We start from the raw sequence: 19,718 nt of genomic DNA, 5'->3' as shown, positions 1-19,718 counted from the left end.
ATAGGCTAGGTGGCGAGGCCGGCCGCGGCTGCCTCGGCCGGGCTGGGCCCATTTCGCAATTAAAAGCTGAGCTGAATTATAGGAGTCAATCTTCTACGGCCGCGAGTAAAATCAGAATTATCGTCGTAAATTCATTCAAAAAGAACCCGGGCAACGCCAGGTGCTTTCGGCAAGTATATATATACATATACAGTGCATTCAGAAAGTATTCAGACCCCTTCACTTTTTCACATTTTGTTATGTTGCAGCCTTATGCTGAAATCATTTAAATTCCTTTTTTTCCTCATCAATCTGCACTCAATACCCCAAAATGACAAAGAGAAAACAGGATTTTAGAAAGTTTTGCAAATTTATTAAAAAGAAAAAACTGAAATATCACATTTACATAAGTATTCATACCCTTTGCTATGACACTTGAAATTTAGCTGAGGTGCCTCCCATTTCTCGTGATCATCTTTGAGATGTTTCTACACCTTGATTGGAGTCCACCTGTGATAAATTCAATTGATTGGGCATATGGCTGGTCAATGTCAATATCCACTACGCACCCACTCCGCACCCACATCCATCCGACCCGCACCCACTCCGCACCCACCCGTCCCTGCCTGGTTGCACGCTTGGCAAGTTTAATGGTTCCTTTATCGTTCTAATTCCTTATCATCGTCGATGCTGCTGCTCGAGTTAAAGGGCAACGCAACAGCAGACAATGACACAAGCTATTGCTATCAAAATGAAAACGACCTTTGACCTTTCAACTTAACCTCTTTTATATTGTACTCCTTCTCGAGGGGTTTGTGCAAGGTATCCAAATGGCAATGCAAAGAATGATAATTGTAATAACCCCAGGAAGCACACGTCGTGAAGCTCACTTAGCCGAGACCCTCGGTGTCGCGCGGCCCAAGGACCCCGAGCGTACTCAATCCCACTTGGTCCTGAGCAGTTACCATTATTCCCATCATGTGGCCTGGTGGAGCATTCAAGGGGACAGACAACACCACTGGCACAGGAAGGATGGAGCGAGATCCAAGGAACAATCATATAAACATGAGATGATGCAAAGGTTCGGATCAGCGGTGAATGGCGGACACAAACCTACTCCGACATAGTCGATGTGGAGATTGTGCCATCGCTTGGCACCTTGCACCCAGGACGTGACGTATGTCGCTGTGAGCTCGGGATGTGTGTACGGCAGGTTGCTGCCTCCTCCGACCCATGCTGGAAACGCCCAGGGCAAGCCTGAGATGGAGATACATTCGATCCAGAGACTCAGCAGCAACATATACACGGTTCTTAAAACAAGGAATGCAAGGTCAGAAAAGCGCGACGTGATGCCGAGAATCAGATGAACAAAAACTGGATGAAAAGGAAAAGTTTCTGCTGAAAGATGGAGGCAGACATGGCAACAGGGGTTTGAAAACGACTACAAGTTGACTATTCGAATAACAAGAGGTCAGGAAACGTTGTCTGGGAAAACGAAACGAACATTTATCCACAACGCACAAAACTAATTAAAACATCTATTAAATGGACAAAGGAGCTGCTGGCCATGATTGGCTGAAAAGGGAAACAAAATGGATGCTTTTTACAGCAAAAGTTAATATTGTGACCAACAGGAAGCACACTACAAATGTAGAAATCTTTGGTAATGGTACACCGATGGTGAGTTCGATCACGATGTGCACCAGAAATAATAGTTTGAAATGAGAACCTTCTCATGGATCTAAAATCAACAGGACACCTGCAGAAACTGTGTGAGAATCAAACAAAATGGTCACAGGGGATGTTGCATTACTGAGCAAGCAGTCCTCCGAACAGCGATGAACAAGGCCAAAGTCAAGATTGAACTTTCAAACTTGGCTCCCTCCTCTAAAACATGGCGGCGCCTTGTTAAGTCCATCCTTTCCACACTTCGAATGGCATCACACACGACTCTGCTCGTGAGAAGGCCGAACACCTCAATTCGGCGTTTGCTTCCAAATCGTGTCACCAACTCCTCACTCTCAGTACCCTTCTCTTTCCCTGTTGTACCAACTTCTCCTGGACCCTGTAGCTTGAGGTGGAGAAGTTAGGGCAAGTCCCGACCGACTCTGCGACTGGACCAGGCTGCATTCAGCTCACATGTCCGATAAACCTGATATTGCATTCACCCTATCATTTTCGTAGGTAATTTTCCATCTGCTAGGAAATCCATCAACATCACAACATTACAAAAAAAACAAAACAACAACAACAACAAACTGGTCACATCAACTACAGACATTATTTTACTTCCCATCATTAGCAAGGTCGTGGAATTCATCATCACAATTGAGATCCTTCCTTTTCTCCAACAACCTCATATTTGACCACGTCACTTCACCTTGGACGTGCTGCTTCTACTGACCCAACAATGGATGGAAGCTCTCAGTCAGACACGAGATCAGGGTCGTCTTTCTGGACATATCTCATGCTTTTGATACAGTCTGGCATCCCCCGCTTTACTCTCCACCTCGGACATCCAAGGCCAGCTCCACACACGGCTCACTGACTTCCTCTACTCTCGAAGCCAACGTGCGGCTCAACATCTCCTCTCCCTGTCAAGACTAGTCTCCCAAGGCAGTGTTCTGGGCCCAGTCCTATTCCTATTCCTATTCTGCATCAATGACCTGTCTGACTCATTGCAAAATCCTCTTCATCTATTTGATGACTACTCCATCTTCCACCATGACATCCCTCATCCTTCAGACAGGCTGCAGCCTCTTCCTTCTCTTCAGACATTGAAAAACATCACAAGCTGCTCAAACACTTGGAATATATCTCGCCATCCCGACAAATCTCGCACTCACTCTCCAAAAGGACCGTCTGGCGAATCAGCTACTTCACCTCTTCTTGTCCACGTTTCCTCCAACAAATCCCAGTTATCTTGCAGATTTTAGATCATCTCGTTGCTTCCTGATCACATGACTCGAGTGAACCACACGTTATGGAGACATTCCAGAGAATATTTCAACATGAATGAAAATAAATTCCCAACAAAGCGAGGGAAGCAATGCAAGACGTTTGTCCACACATAGTCGTGCCAATAAACAGGTGTCCTTCATACCCACGAGTGTGATGTTGGGGTTACGTCTCTTTGCCTCAACCATGAGCCACCATTCGTAACCACGGAAGTAGTTCTCATCCGTAGCGTCTCGCATGTGTGAAGGTTCCGTACCATCTGTCGGGGTCAGAGGATCCATTTACACATTTGATTCATTTTAATCCACAACAAGTACAAAAAGTTTTAATTAAAACAAAAGCCGCGTCGATGTTACACAATGCCGAGATGCAGCTGTGCCTATAACGTCGATGTTATAGGCACAGGACATTCCTATTGATTCGATTACTTGATGTTATTTTTGTGCAAAGTGAAAATATATCTCAGCAATTTCCCGTGTGTGGCGACGAATTTTTAATATATCTCGGCATTTTCCCGTCTGTTATTTCAGGCGGTGTATGACTGACCATGCCGCGATTTAAAAAAAATATATCTCGGCAATTTCCCGTATGTGGCGACACGTGAACGAAGCTATGCTCCTCTCTCCACATTATTGTGACGACGTATAAATTAAATATTTCATCGTGACGATTGTCATCAAATGGACGAATTTTTAATATATCTAGGCATTTTCCCATTTGTTATTTCGGGCGGTGTATGACTGAGCATGCCGCGATTTAAACAAAAAATATATATATATATCTCGGCATTTTCCCGTCTATTATTTCGGGCGGTGTATGACTGACCATGCCGCGATTTAAAAAAAAAAAAATCTCAATGGACTTGAAGTTACAGGCCTTTGAGAATTCATTTCGTTCGAAAAGGGCAACTTTCATCGGATTTTCTTCCCGTTTTTTTTCAACCGAGTCTAAAACTATGTTGGCGACTGTGAATAATGAAATGATATATCGAATTTGATTTGAAATAAAACTGTGTGAGAGAGGAAGACACCACGGGCCTACAAAACAGGCCTCAAAGCTATGCGAGTTAATAAAATGGTGGATATTTGTTTATATGAAGCCTCTCCCAAAATGGGTGGAGCTATGGTTCCCAGAATGGGTGGAGCTTTAAGGTTTTGTCTCCTCTGCAAGAAGAAGAAGAAGAAGAAGAACAACAGCAGAGGGCACTCGATTAGCAGCGTCTGCGACGCGGCTAAAAAACAGCAACACATTTTCCACTGAATAATCAGGAAATTCCGTTTTAGGAGATCTCAGATGAACACGATAGATATATCGTCGTCGGTAGATCTGTGGAAGGGAGGGGACTGGAGTGAGGGTGAGAGGGGGCGGTACACGGTATAAAAGAAGTGGACACCACTTGGAATTTCAGGAATGAAGTCGGCGATTGAAAGAGGTGGATCTGGGGTGTATTAATGGGGGTAGAAAAGATCAAGGTTTTGGATGGGGGAAGATAAGAGAAGGTGGTGAACAGCTGTTTTAAAGACCTAGAGGGAGGAGAGGGATTGAAGGGAGTGAGGGAGTTTGTTCCAGAGGCAGGAGAAAAGAGGATTGAAGGAGTGAAGGTGAATAGAGTCTTGATTTTAGCAGTTTAACCATAAGAGAATTGCTCGCAGATCTTGTGCGACCTGTAGGAATATATGGGGGACAGAGCACAGAGAGAGCTGGGGGAGCAAGGCCGCAGAGGAGTCGGTAGAAGACAAAGACCACCAACCTGCCTGCGGTGAGTGAGTGAAAGGCCATCGGAGTTAGCTTCATCACAGGAGATTCCCATGATTCTGAAAGCTTTGGTTTGAACAGCGTGAAGCCGAGCTAGGTGTGAGGCAGGAGCACCGGCCCAGAGGGGAGAGCAGTATTCCATTGACCTGCGGATGAAAGCCTTGTATGTGGTGAGGAGCTCAGGTGTGCCAAGGAAGGACTTCGCACGACGGAGGATGCCCAGTCCACGGCTCGCTTTGGAGGCCAGATTGGAAATGTGGTTTTCCCAGGAAAGATCATGGCAGATAGTGAGACCCAAAAGCTTGAGTGACAAGACTTCAACAGGCTTGTTTAGAAAAGAGATGGGAGGGTTATACAAATGGTCTTTTCGGAGAGACATAATGGGAGTGGGAGATTTGTCAGGATTGAAAGACTTGTTTGACCAGTTTGACCAGTTTGAGATTTTGTCCAGGTCTGCAGAGAGTGAGGAGGCTGCAGACTGCCGATCTGAGGGATGAGGAATTGAGCGGCAGAGAGTGGAGTCATCAGCAAAGAGATAGAGAGGATTTTCAAGAGAGTCTAGAAAAAGCACAAGGCCCAGAACACTGCCTTGGGGAACTCCAGCCTGACCAGGAAGGGGAGATGAGAGAAACCCATTCAGGGCCACACGTTGACTACGACCAGAGAGGAAGTCCGCAAGCCTTGCGTAGAGATTTCCATGGATACCATAGGAGGAGAGTTTGGTGAGCAGAGCGGGGTGCCAGACCCTATCGAAGGCACGTGATATGTCGAGGGAGACAGCTCTAATTTCCTGTTTGGCATTGAGGACCTCCATCCATTGTTGAGACAGCAGAAGCAACATGTCCAGAGTAGAATGACCTGGTCTGAATCCAAATTGATGATCAGAGATCAAGCCATTGGAGAAGAGAAGGATTTGATATCCGAAGCGATGATGGATTCCATGACTTTACTGATTATTGGGAGCAGGCTGATTGGTCTGGAGTTGCAAGGATCTGTTTTTGCACCTTTTTGTGTAACGTGGTAATGCTTGCTGATTTCCAAGCAGATGGCAGATGACCTTGAGCAAAGGAGAGGGTGAAGAGAACAGAGAGAGGGTGAGATAGAGCGGCAGAGCAGGAGTTTATAATCCGTGGGCTGATGCCGTGTGGTCCAGCTGCAGAATCAGAGTCGAGGGTTGATAGAAACTTTTCCACCTTGTCAGGAGGAAAGGACACAGTACAGGAGCAGCTGGGTACGACTGGGTACTGTGGGTACAGAGAGGGATGGGTTTGGGACACAAGATTTCGAGGCACACACAGAGTTGAGGCATTCAGCTTTTTCACATGTGGAGTCAGCTGTGTAGCCATTTGAGGTAAGGGAGGGGGTGGAGGGGGAACAAACACCAGAAACGGATTTGACCAGATGCAACCAGGATTTGGAGGAGGGAGACAGGTTTGAGAGTTCGGTCTTGAGAACGGAGAGATATTGTTTCCTGGCACTCCTGAGGGCAGACACACTTGTTTCGGGCTTTGTGAAAAGAACTCAGATTACCTTCAGTTGGATTTGCCTTCCAGGAGGCAAAGGCAAGTTGTTTCTGGGCAACTGCCTCACCACAACCTTCAGTGTACCATGGACGGGAGGAAGGGTAAGACAACTGACGAGGAGATGGGATAAATCTGTGCATGAGAGAGCAGTTTGCTTTGGAAGAATTCCCAGGAAGAGTTAATGTCAGAGGCAGAATATTCATACAATTTGATATTATATTCTCAATTTGATATTCATACAGAAAGACAGACAATTGGAGCTCTCCACACGGCCTCAGTATGGACGACCACCTAAATATGTAATGTGCAAATACCATGGGGATTTTTACAAGTTAAAATAAACAATCACCAGGCCAAGGAAGAAGGGTTTTGCATTAACGTCCCCAGTACAGCAAGACAAACATGGCAAACATGAACCTCATAAGAGGCCTTTTACATTAGTAAAGGACAACATTAGTCCGTTGAAGGTCCTAAACTACAAAAACTCTTAACGGCAAGGAAGGAAATGAGCAAAGACAGAAATAAAAACAACAAAAACTAGAACGCCACTTAGTGGAGCGCATACTCCCGCCGTGGGTGGCCGCTGCCGAGCCCTAACCTCCAATGGTAAAAAATCCTTCAAAAAATTCCTGGATCCGGAATAATATCCTGAGCTTCACCAAAAACTAATCAATTCTTCCTTATCCCAAGGGTGTGTGATGTTCAGATGTTCCATCTCACTTCCTTATCCCATCCCACCAACTTTCATCCAAATCCGTTCAGAACGTTTCCAGATATCTTGTTCACACGAACACACACACACGACTCCCTAGCGGAGTAATAAATAGGAGAGACAAACATGCAGTCGGACGTGACAGCACACAAACGTTCATGGCAGTTCCGTGGGCATACAGTTGCCCTAAACAAGAGGATGCACCACCACCAATTATTTTTGGACATACATAGTCGAGGGTTGTGGAGGATCGAGTACGGCTACACTGAATGGAGCAGGAAGAGATGGGGAAAACACCAACAGCAGAGCTGAAGACCAAGACAAGGAGAGGCGGACAAATAATATGATTGGGGATGATTTGAGATGGTGGTGGACAGCTGTCTTGAAGACCTGGAGGGAAGAATGAGATTGAAGAGGATGTGGAAGTTGGTTCCAGAGGCAGGGGAGAAAATGAGGAACAAATGAGTGGAGGTGAGCTTTTAGTGGTTTTCCTGGAAGGGGGGTTGGTGGTGGACTTAGTGCACCCTGCAGATACCTGGTGTGTGGGGGGTGGGAGGAAAGGAAAGGGGGGCGGGGGGGGGTGGTGGGGAGGCAAATCACAGAGACAGCAGAGTGTGCAGGACCAGAAAGAAGGCGGTAGAAGACAGAGATCACAGACTTGTGTGCGATGGCGAAGTATCAAGCACACAGACTCAGCTTCGTCGTGGGAGAGTCCAATAATCGTGTAGGCCTTAGTTTCCATGACATTGAAATGACCAAGTGGTGAGGCAGGGGAGCCAGCACTCCATCAAGCTGTGGATGAAAGCGTTGGAGGTGGAAATTAAAGATGAAATGAAGAGAACACAGAAAGTGAAGAAACCAGGAGACACCAAAACAAACGACCTACAAACGGAAGATGTCCGGGTTGAGAGGAAAATCGTTAAAGGAGCCCTTGGAATGAAGATCCTATGATGTGGAGGAACACCTGAAAAGGTACCTTTGATTGAACTTCAATACATGATCACCACTTGGTGTCAAACATGTAAACCACCAAATTAAGATGGACAACTCGAGTCCTGGGAGGACCTCGTACCACCTTCTGATGCCCAAGGACATCAGAACCAACACAAGAGCAGCGTTACAATTCAAGATGGCCATCTCAACAAGATGCTCAATGGTAATCTGAACTTATAACCAAGAACAGTAGGACACGGAGGATCACTTCATGTATCTCTCAAAGACTCTGTACAGTATTCCAAAGCAAATTCAGATACTGTATATACTGTACTCGGTACAGTAAAAGAAAGGACGATTTCGAGGACTGTACCACAAACAATGGAGCGATACGCCGGTATTTCTCCACTGTGGATTTCAATCCATGCTTACATTATGAGGGTTGGTTACGGATCTTTATTGGACAACAATTTTTTTTTTTTTGTGATCCAATAACTTTCGTTCTCTGTTTTCCCAATCTTTTCACCCAATAGCCCTCTTCCTTGTGTAAATCACAACTCAAAAAAATCCAAAAAAAAAACATTTCCTTCTCTGTTCTCATTCGTTTATTCATTCTTATTCGTTCGTTCATTCGTTCTTCGACCACGTGTTTCTCCCCCATTTCCCCAGATAGATTGTCAAATTTCAACTCGTTATTTTATCGTCCATGCGTTATTGTTTTGATTATAGTTACTTTTGGTTTGAATTTCCTGTAACTTGTAATTATTTAATCGTGTTCTGCTCCTCGTGTGCGGCCTTGTAGTTGTACCCCCGTCGGTGTTTGTTATCTTAATCGTGTTTTGCTTGGCTCTTAGTTTTTTTCCCTTCTACCCCGAACATAATACTCTGTCTAACGTTCTAAATCCCCACCTCCCCCCTCTCCACCCCCAAAAACCAAACAACAAAAAAAAAAACCAAAAACATTTATTTTCCTTTCTCCACGTGTACTGTTGACTCATCCTGTATTTTCTGTCCAGGTGTGCTGTTCGCCCCGCCCCCATTAACTCCTTGCCATCCACCATTTGCCCTTCACGTGACTCGTGGTGGTCCCTCTCGGCTCTCCCCCCGTTGGTATTTTTGTGCACATAAGATTGTTCACGGTTCTGTTTAAATATTATTTAAATATGTATAACCTTTCCCCTTCAGTGTTTTACTCAGTGGTATTTTACAACATGCTGTTTTTCTTCCTATTTAAAAGGCTTTTCTCAATTTCCTCTCCAACTCATTCCACCTCAAAAAAAAGAAATTCAATATCTTATACGTCTCCCTCACTACATGGTCTAAATTCCCATTCATTCCATCCCTCCTCCATCATTCTGAACCGGATTGCTAACTTGAAAATCACAACAAACCCAATTTGTTTTCAATGTTCGTCTTTCATTAATCATCCACTTTCTAAACTCCCCTCTTGCCCCTCCCATCCAAATCCCTCCCCTTGCACCTACACTCCTAAACTCCCCCCTTGCCCCGCCACTCTTAAACTCCCCCCCTACCCCTCCACTCCTGAACTCCCCCCTTGCCCTTCCACTCCTGAACTCCCCCCTTGCCCTTCCCCTCCTAAACTCCCCCCTCACTCCTCCCCTTCAAAACTCCCCCCCAACCCCTCCCATTCAAATCTCCCCCCATACCATTCCTCTCCAATTCTCCCTCCTCCCCCCTCCTCCTCAAAGCTGCCTCCTCCCCACTTCGTCTCCCTTCTATCTCATACCTCCACCCCCCCCAACCTTCTTCTTTCCTCTGCCCCCCCCTCAAACAACCCCTCTCTGTGCCTCATCCCTTCACCTTCAAACCTTTCATCCTCCTCATCCTTCCCTTTCTTGGAACTCTTCTGCAATCGCTGACACACTAACAACTGCTCTCCCTACCTCCCCCTCTCATCCTTCATCTTACCCTACTCCTCCCCTCCCCTGTCCTGTACCCGATGCTCCCCCTCTCTCTTCATTAACGGTATGGAACTCAAACATCCGGGGCCTTCGCTCAAACCTGACTGATCTCTCCATACAGGTTGCTTCTGACAATCCAGACTTGATCTGTTCACAGAGACTTTCCTCCTTCAAGATGTCTCTGATTCCTTAATATCTCTTCCTGGTTACTCCCTCCTCCGGTATGATAGACCTGAGCCTCGGCCTGGTGGTGGGGTGGCTATCTTTATCAAAAACTCTCTTCCTCACTCTCCTTGCACTGCCCTCTCTCCTCCTCACCCCCAGGAGTACCTCTGGCTACGGCTTCCTCTCCGCTCCCACCTTTTGTTCATATGTGTTCTGTACCGTCCCCCAAACAGTGATGACTCCATCTACATTTCACTGTCTGACAACATGGACCAACTTCTATCCACTCATCCCAACTCTCTCTTCCTCATATGTGGTGACTTCAATTGTCATCATGCCACCTGGTTGGGTGTGGGTTCCTCTCTCACCAGTCATGGCACCTCAGCAAAGGACTTCTGTGACTCACTGGGATTGACACAATCTGTCAATTTCCCGACCCGGATCTCAGCCAATGGAGTATCCTCTCTTCTAGACTTGGTTATGACTAACTTCCCTGCTAATGTCTGCTGCTCTTCTTCTGCTCCAATCGGTTCTTCTGATCATGTGCTTGTCAAAGTGGACATCTCTCTGGCCATTCTCAGAGAGCCTCCTCAGCGTCGACTAGTCTGGCATTTCACTCAGGCCGACTGGGACGGTCTTCAAGCAGCCATCAATCGTCTGGATTGGTCTCCCATCTCCACTGCCTCCGACATCAATTCTTCCTGGGAATTCTTCCAAAGCAAACTGATCTCTCTCATGCACAGATTTATCCCATCTCGCCTTCAGTTGTCTTACCCTTCCTCCCGTCCATGGTACACTGAATCTTGTGGTGAGGCAGTTGCCCTGAAACAACTTGCCTTTGCCTCTTGGAAGGCTAATCCAACTGAAGGAAATCTCAGTTCCTTCCACCAAGCTCGGAACAAGTGTGTGTCTACCCTCAGGAGTGCCAGGAAGCACTATCTCTCCTCACTCAAGAATGACCTCTCAAACCTGTCTCCTTCCTCCAAATCCTGGTGGCGTCTGGTCAAATCCGTTTCTGGTGTTTGTTCCCCCTCCATCCCCTCCCTTACCTCAAATGGCCACACAGTTGACATCGCACGTGACAAAGCCGAATGCCTCAACTCTGTGTTTGCCTCAAAATCCTTAGTCCCAAACCCATCTCTCTCTGTTCCCACCTTTCCCAGTCGAACCAAACTGCTCCTGGACTCTGTGACCTTCTCTCCTGACAAGGTGGAGGAGTTTTTGTCAAACCTCGACTCTGATTCTGCAACTGGACCAGATGGCATCAGCCCACGGGTCCTAAAATCCTGCTCTGCCGCTCTATCTCACCCTCTCTCTGTTCTTTTCACCCTATCCTTTGCTCAAGGTCATCTGCCAGCATCCTGGAAATCAGCAAACATTACCGCTTTACACAAAAAAGGTGCAAAAACAGATCCTTGCAACTACAGACCAATCAGCCTGCTCCCAATTATCAGCAAAGTCATGGAATCCATCATTGCTTCGGATATGAAATCTTTCCTCTTCTCCAATGGCTTGATCTCTGATCATCAATTTGGTTTCAGACCAGGTCACTCTACTCTGGACATGCTGCTTCTGCTGTCTCAACAATGGATGGAGGTCCTCAATGCCAAACAGGAAATCAGAGCTGTCTCCCTTGACATATCACGTGCCTTCGATACGGTCTGGCACCCAGCTCTGCTCACCAAACTCTCCTCCTATGGTATCCATGGAAATCTCCATGCATGGCTTGCGGACTTCCTCTCTGGTCGTAGTCAACGTGTGGCCCTGAATGGATTTCTCTCATCTCCCCCTTCCCGTTCAGGCTGGAGTTCCCCAAGGCAGTGTGCTGGGCCCTGTGCTTTTTCTGGTCTTCATCAATGATCTCTCCGACTCTCTGGAAAATCCTCTGTATCTCTTTGCTGATGACTCCACTCTCTGCCGCTCCATTCCTCTTCCCTCAGATCGGCAGTCTGCAGCCTCCTCACTCTCTGAAAACCTGGACAAAATCACAGACTGGTCAAACAAGTGGAACATGTCTTTCAATCCTGACAAATCTCACACTCTTACTATGTCTCTCCGAAAAGATCGACTGGACAACCCTCCCATCTACTTTCTCAACAATCCTCTCCAAGAAGTTCTGTCGCTCAAGCTTTTGGGTCTCACCATCTGCCATGATCTTTCTTGGGAAAACCACATTTCCAAGCTGGCCTCCAAAGCCAGTCGCCGACTGGGCATCCTCTGTCGTGCGAAGTCCTTCCTAGGCACACCTGAGCTCCACACCACATACAAGGCTTTCATCCGCAGCTCAATGGAATACTGTTCTCCCCTATGGGCTGGTGCTCCTGCCTCACACCTGGCTCGGCTTCACGCTATTGAATCCAAAGCTTTCAGAATCATTGGAATCTCCCACGATGAAGCTATCTCTGAGGGCCTTTCACTCACTCACCGCAGGCAGGTAGGTGGTCTTTCTGTCTTCTACCGACTCCTCTCCGGCCTTGCTCCCCCAGCTCTCTCTGTGCTCTGTCCCCCAAATATTCCTACAGGTCGCACAAGATCTGCCAGCCACCCTCTGATGGTTAAACTGCCGAAATCTCGGCTCTCTGCTCACCTTCACTCTTTCATTCCTCTTTTCTCCCGCCTCTGGAACAAACTCCCACACTCACTTCAATCACACTCCTCCCTCCAGGTCTTCAAAACAGCTGTTCACCACCATCTCTTATCTTCCCCCATCCAAAACCTTGATCTTTTCTACCCCCACTAATTCACCCCAGATCCACCTTGTTTGAAATTCCAACTTCTTTCCTGGAAGTCTTGGCAGTGTCCATATGTTTTATACCTCTCCCACCCCCCCACCCTTCCCATGTCTCCCCCCCAAAGCCCTCTCCCTCCCACAGTTCTCTCGATGTCTCCATGTCTCTCGGTCCCTGCTCTCAAATGTTGTGTTTGTGTCCTTCCCCCTCTCTCCCCATCTTGTCTACCGCTCCCGATGTTATTTGTTTTGTGTGTCTGTTTGTCTTTCTGTGTGATTAATGTTCGCTCTTTCACGAGCCTCGATCTTGTATACAAAAAAAACAAACAAAAAAAAACAATATTAAACGAGTGCGGCAAGGGAAGGCAGAGATGCGGGGGTCACCTGGCGGAAGGTGCGAGTTTTAACAGTACTAGACCTTTACCTGTGGTTTGTGCATCTCCACCAATCTCCACCTTTAGAATGTGCAACGATGCACCAAAGTTGGGCTGGAACACGGAAAAAAGGTGACATGATCACAAAAGTCATGAATCCAGTACATTTGCCAAAATGGCAGAATGACCCATCCTGTGTGCGCCATACCTGACCCGTCTCTCCTCTGACCTCATCTACTGTCACCTGCTCCTCTCTCCCCCCCCCCCCCCCCCTCCTGCCCCCAGACTTTCAATTCTAATAACTCCATCTAACTGTCACACACTACTGATATGTAATAAATAAATAAATAAATAAGCCAAAACCTAGCAATCCAGGGTAATAACGACGAAAGTGTCATGCATAGAATGAAATAACTATTCAATTTACAAACTAATTACATGTCTATGTTAGAATGAGCGATACATTCATGTTTAGCTACTTGTGTAACGAATGTGCTAGAACAGGTGAATAATCTCAAAGATCCTTTTGAGACAGGTTATTGAATCATCCATGACATCCACTTCACTTCCCCTAACCCCATCATCCCCCCCCCCTCCCTCCAACCTCCCACCCTCTCCCACCCACCCTCCTTCCCCAAACAGCATGAAGCTCACCAAGAAGAGGTAGTCCAGAATGTGGTTACGTAGCTTCAGTGGGTAGTTCACAAGCAGTCTTGAAGTGGCCTGCAAGACAAAAGACAAACAACTAATCATGACATCACATGATCCTCATCATGAAGAACTTGTACAACAATGTCTCATCAGCACCTCGTCATCCTTCATGGTGGATATGTAACTTGTACCTTTTATTATAATATTTTTATTCACTTGTGGAGCCAACGCATACCACTCACGAGTTTAGTACTGGAATTAGCAAATACGTTTCAAAAGAACAAGGATCAACTAGAACGGGCACTCGGTAGAGCGCATACCTTCGCCGCAGCTACTGTTCTGTACTTGGCATGGGAGTGTAGGGAACAGAACAGTGAACAGTTTGGTGCTGATTTCATGCAAATCGGATAAGAATTGACCGAGTTATGACAAACAAGATCGGGCATTGAATTCTGAACATTTTGGCATTAGTTGCATGCCAATTGGATAAAAATTGACCGCGCTATGGTAAAAATACGATTTTGACCTTTTCGTGACCTTGACCTTGACCTTTGACCCGATTGCTCCCAAAATCTAATCAAATGTGTCCCGTATAATAACCAATCATCCCACCAAATTTCATGCAATTCGGTTGAATACTTTTTGAGTTATGCGAATAACATACACACACACACACACACACAGACATACAAATAAATACACAGCGATCAAAACATAACCTTCCGCTTTTGCGAAGGTAACAATAACAAGAGAGTTGACAACAACATTTCACCATAAACAATAACATGGATCATTGAGCTGTTCGTTTCGAGATGTTACACAATTGTCCAGTGTACATATAAAAGTGGAATGCAAGAAAAGGTTACACAAACAAACGGCTGTCATCACCTACCACCTTCACCATCATCTACCACATACACAATCACATACCACTTCCACCATCACAATCACATACCACTTCCACCATCACAATCACATACCACTTCCACCATCACAATCACATACCACTTCCACCATCACAATCACATACCACTTCCACCATCACAATCACATACCACTTCCACCATCACAATCACATACCACTTCCACCATCACAATCACATACAACTTCCACCATCACAATCACATACCACTTCCACCATCACAATCACATACCACTTCCACCATCACAATCACATACCACTTCCACCATCACAATCACATACCACTTCCACCATCACAATCACATACATACTTCACAACCGACCACCTTCACACTCACCGACCACCTTCACAATCACCGACCACCTTCACAATCACCGACCACCTTCACAATCACCGACCACCTTCACAATCACCGACCACCTTCACAATCACCGACCACCTTCACAATCACCGACCACCTTCACAATCACCGACCACCTTCACAATCACCGACCACCCACTACCCACCTTAATCACAATCACCGACCACCTTCATAATCACAATCACCGACCACCTTCACAATCACAATCACCGACCACATTCACAATCACAATCACCGACCACCTTCACAATCACAATCACAATCACCGACCACCTTCACAATCACAATCACAATCTCCGGCCACCTTAATCACAATCACCGGCCACCTTAATCACAATCACCGACCACCTTAATCACAATCACCGACCACCTTAATCACAATCACCGACCACCTTAATCACAATCACCGACCACCTTAATCACAATCACCGACCACCTTAATCACAATCACCGACCACCTTAATCACAATCACCGACCACCTTAATCACAATCACCGACCACCTTAATCACAATCACCGACCACCTTAATCACAATCACCGACCACCTTAATCACAATCACCGACCACCTTAATCACAATCACCGACCACCTTAATCACAATCACCGACCACCTTAATCACAATCACCGACCACCTTAATCACAATCACCGACCACCTTAATCACAATCACCGACCACCTTAATCACAATCACCGACCACCTTAATCACAATCACCGACCACCTTAATCACAATCACCGACCACCTTAATCACAATCACCGACCACCTTAATCACAATCACCGACCACCTTAATCACAATCACCGACCACCTTAATCACAATCACCGACCACCTTAATCACAATCACCGACCACCTTAATCACAATCACCGACCACCTTAATCACAATCACCGACCACCTTAATCACAATCACCGACCACCTTAATCACAATCACCGACCACCTTAATCACAATCACCGACCACCTTAATCACAATCACCGACCACCTTAATCACAATCACCGACCACCTTAATCACAATCACCGACCACCTTAATCACAATCACCGACCACCTTAATCACAATCACCGACCACCTTAATCACAATCACCGACCACCTTAATCACAATCACCGACCACCTTAATCACAATCACCGACCACCTTAATCACAATCACCGACCACCTTAATCACAATCACCGACCACCTTAATCACAATCACCGACCACCTTAATCACAATCACCGACCACCTTAATCACAATCACCGACCACCTTAATCACAATCACCGACCACCTCCACAATCACAATCACCGACCACCTCCACAATCACAATCACCGACCACCTCCACAATCACAATCACCAACCACCTTCACAATCACAATCACCGACCACCTTCACAATCACCGACCACCTTCACAATCACAATCACAATCACTGACCACCTTAATCACAATCACCGACCACCTTAATCACAATCACCGACCACCTTAATCACAATCACCGACCACCTTCACAATCACCGACCACCTTCACAATCACCGACCACCTTCACAATCACCGACCACCTTCACAATCACCGACCACCTTCACAATCACCGACCACCTTCACAATCACCGACCACCTTCACAATCACCGACCACCTTCACAATCACCGACCACCTTCACAATCACCGACCACCTTCACAATCACCGACCACCTTCACAATCACCGACCACCTTCACAATCACCGACCACCTTCACAATCACCGACCACCTTCACAATCACCGACCACCTTCACAATCACCGACCACCTTCACAATCACCGACCACCTTCACAATCACCGACCACCTTCACAATCACCGACCACCTTAATCACAATCACCGACCACCTTAATCACAATCACCGACCACCCTCACAATCACAATCACCGATCACCTTCACAATCACCGACCACCTTCACAATCACCGACCACCTCCACAATCACAATCACCGACCACCTCCACAATCACAATCACCGACCACCTCCACAATCACAATCACCGACCACCCACAATCACCGACCACCTCAATCACAATCACCGACCACCTCAATCACAATCACAATCACCGACCACCTCAATCACAATCACCGACCACCTCAATCACAATCACCGACCACCTCAATCACAATCACCGACCACCTCAATCACAATCACCGACCACCTCAATCACAATCACCGACCACCTCAATCACAATCACCGATCACCGACCACCTCAATCACAATCACCGACCACCTCAATCACAATCACCGACCACCTCAATCACAATCACCGACCACCTCAATCACAATCACCGACCACCTCAATCACAATCACCGACCACCTCAATCACCGACCACCGACCACCTCAATCACAATCACCGACCACCTCAATCACAATGACCGACCACCTCAATCACAATGACCGACCACCTCAATCACAATCACCGACAACCTCAATCACAATCACCGACCACCTCAATCACAATCACCGACCACCTCAATCACAATCACCGACCACCTCAATCACAATCACCAACCACCTCAATCAATCACCGACCACCTTAATCACAATCACCGACCACCTTCACAATCACAATCACCGACCACCCTCACAATCACAATCACAATCACCGACCACCATCACAATCACCGATCACCTTCGCAATCACCGACCACCTCCACAATCACAATCACCGACCACCTCCACAATCACAATCACCGACCACCTCCACAATCACAATCACCGACCACCTCCACAATCACAATCACCGACCAGCTCCACAATCACAATCACCGACCACCTCCACAATCACCGACCACCTTCACAATCACCGACCACCTCCACAATCACAATCACCGACCACCTTCATAATCGCAATCACAATCACCGACCACCTTCACAATCGCAATCACAATCACCGACCACCTTCACAATCACAATCCCCGACCACCTTCACAATCACAATCACCGACCACCTTCACAATCACCGACCACCTTCACAATCACCGACCACCTCAATCACAATCACCGACCACCTCAATCACAATCACCGACCACCTTAACCTTAATCACAATCACAATCACAATCACCGACCACCCTCACAATCACAATCACCGACCACCTTCACAATCACCGACCACCTTCACAATCACCGACCACCTTCACAATCACCGACCACCTTCACAATCACCGACCACCTTCACAATCACCGACCACCTTCACAATCACCAATCACAATCACCGACCACCTTCACATTCACAATCACAATCACCGACCACAATCACAATCACCGACCACCTTCACAATCACAATCACCGACCACCTTCACAATCACAATCACCGACCACCTTCACATTCACAATCACAATCACCGACCACAATCACAATCACCGACCACCTTCACAATCACAATCACCGACCACCTTCCCGACCACCTTCACAATCACCGACCACCTTCACAATCACCGACCACCTTCACAATCACAATCACCGACCACCTTCACAATCACAATCACCGACCACCTTCACAATCACAATCACCGACCACCTTCACAATCACAATCACCGACCACCTTCACAATCACAATCACCGACCACCTTCACAATCACAATCACCGACCACCTTCACAATCACAATCACCGACCACCTTCACAATCACAATCACCGACCACCTTCACAATCACAATCACCGACCACCTTCACAATCACAATCACCGACCACCTTCACAATCACAATCACCGACCACCTTCACAATCACAATCACCGACCACCTTCACAATCACAATCACCGACCACCTTCACAATCACAATCACCGACCACCTTCACAATCACAATCACCGACCACCTTCACAATCACAATCACCGACCACCTTCACAATCACAATCACCGACCACCTTCACAATCACAATCACCGACCACCTTCACAATCACAATCACCGACCACCTTCACAATCACAATCACCGACCACCTTCACAATCACAATCACCGACCACCTTCACAATCACAATCACCGACCACCTTCACAATCACAATCACCGACCACCTTCACAATCACAATCACCGACCACCTTCACAATCACAATCACCGACCACCTTCACAATCACAATCACCGACCACCTTCACAATCACAATCACCGACCACCTTCACAATCACAATCACCGACCACCTTCACAATCACAATCACCGACCAGCTTCACAATCACAATCACCCGACCACCTTCACAATCACAATCACCGACCACCTTCACAATCACAATCACCGACACCTTCACAATCACAATCACCGACCACCTTCACAATCACAATCACCGACCACCTTCACAATCACAATCACCGACCACCTTCACAATCACAATCACCGACCACCTTCACAATCACAATCACCGACCACCTTCACAATCACAATCACCGACCACCTTCACCTTCACAATCACCGACCACCTTCACAATCACAATCACCGACCACCTTCACAATCACAATCACCGACCACCTTCACAATCACAATCACCGACCACCTTCACAATCACAATCACCGACCACCTTCACAATCACAATCACCGACCACCTTCACAATCACAATCACCGACCACCTTCACAATCACAATCACCGACCACCTTCACAATCACAATCACCGACCACCTTCACAATCACAATCACCGACCACCTTCACAATCACAATCACCGACCACCTTCACAATCACAATCACCGACCACCTTCACAATCACAATCACCG

The 19,718-nt window shown here is 46.8% G+C and overlaps 1 protein-coding gene across 1 annotated transcript; it reads right to left on the bottom strand.

Annotated features, from left to right (window-relative positions):
* Window positions 1-334: 334 nt before the first annotated feature.
* LOC144889441 (galactocerebrosidase-like) lies at window positions 335-13,772 on the bottom strand (the record flags this gene model as incomplete). Its single annotated transcript, XM_078769665.1, has 4 exons — window positions 335-1,236; window positions 3,083-3,196; window positions 13,100-13,163; window positions 13,704-13,772. Coding segments are annotated over 4 exons (507 nt in total), but the record flags the coding sequence as incomplete, so codon positions are not given.
* Window positions 13,773-19,718: the final 5,946 nt, after the last annotated feature.

Source organism: Myxine glutinosa, unplaced genomic scaffold, assembly GCF_964187855.1.
Source record: "Myxine glutinosa unplaced genomic scaffold, kmMyxGlut1.1 SCAFFOLD_3830, whole genome shotgun sequence".
NCBI classification, from domain to species: Eukaryota; Metazoa; Chordata; class Myxini; order Myxiniformes; family Myxinidae; genus Myxine; species Myxine glutinosa.
The sequence above is the reverse complement of the archived record's forward strand: the minus strand, read 5'-3'. Positions and strand labels throughout refer to the sequence as shown.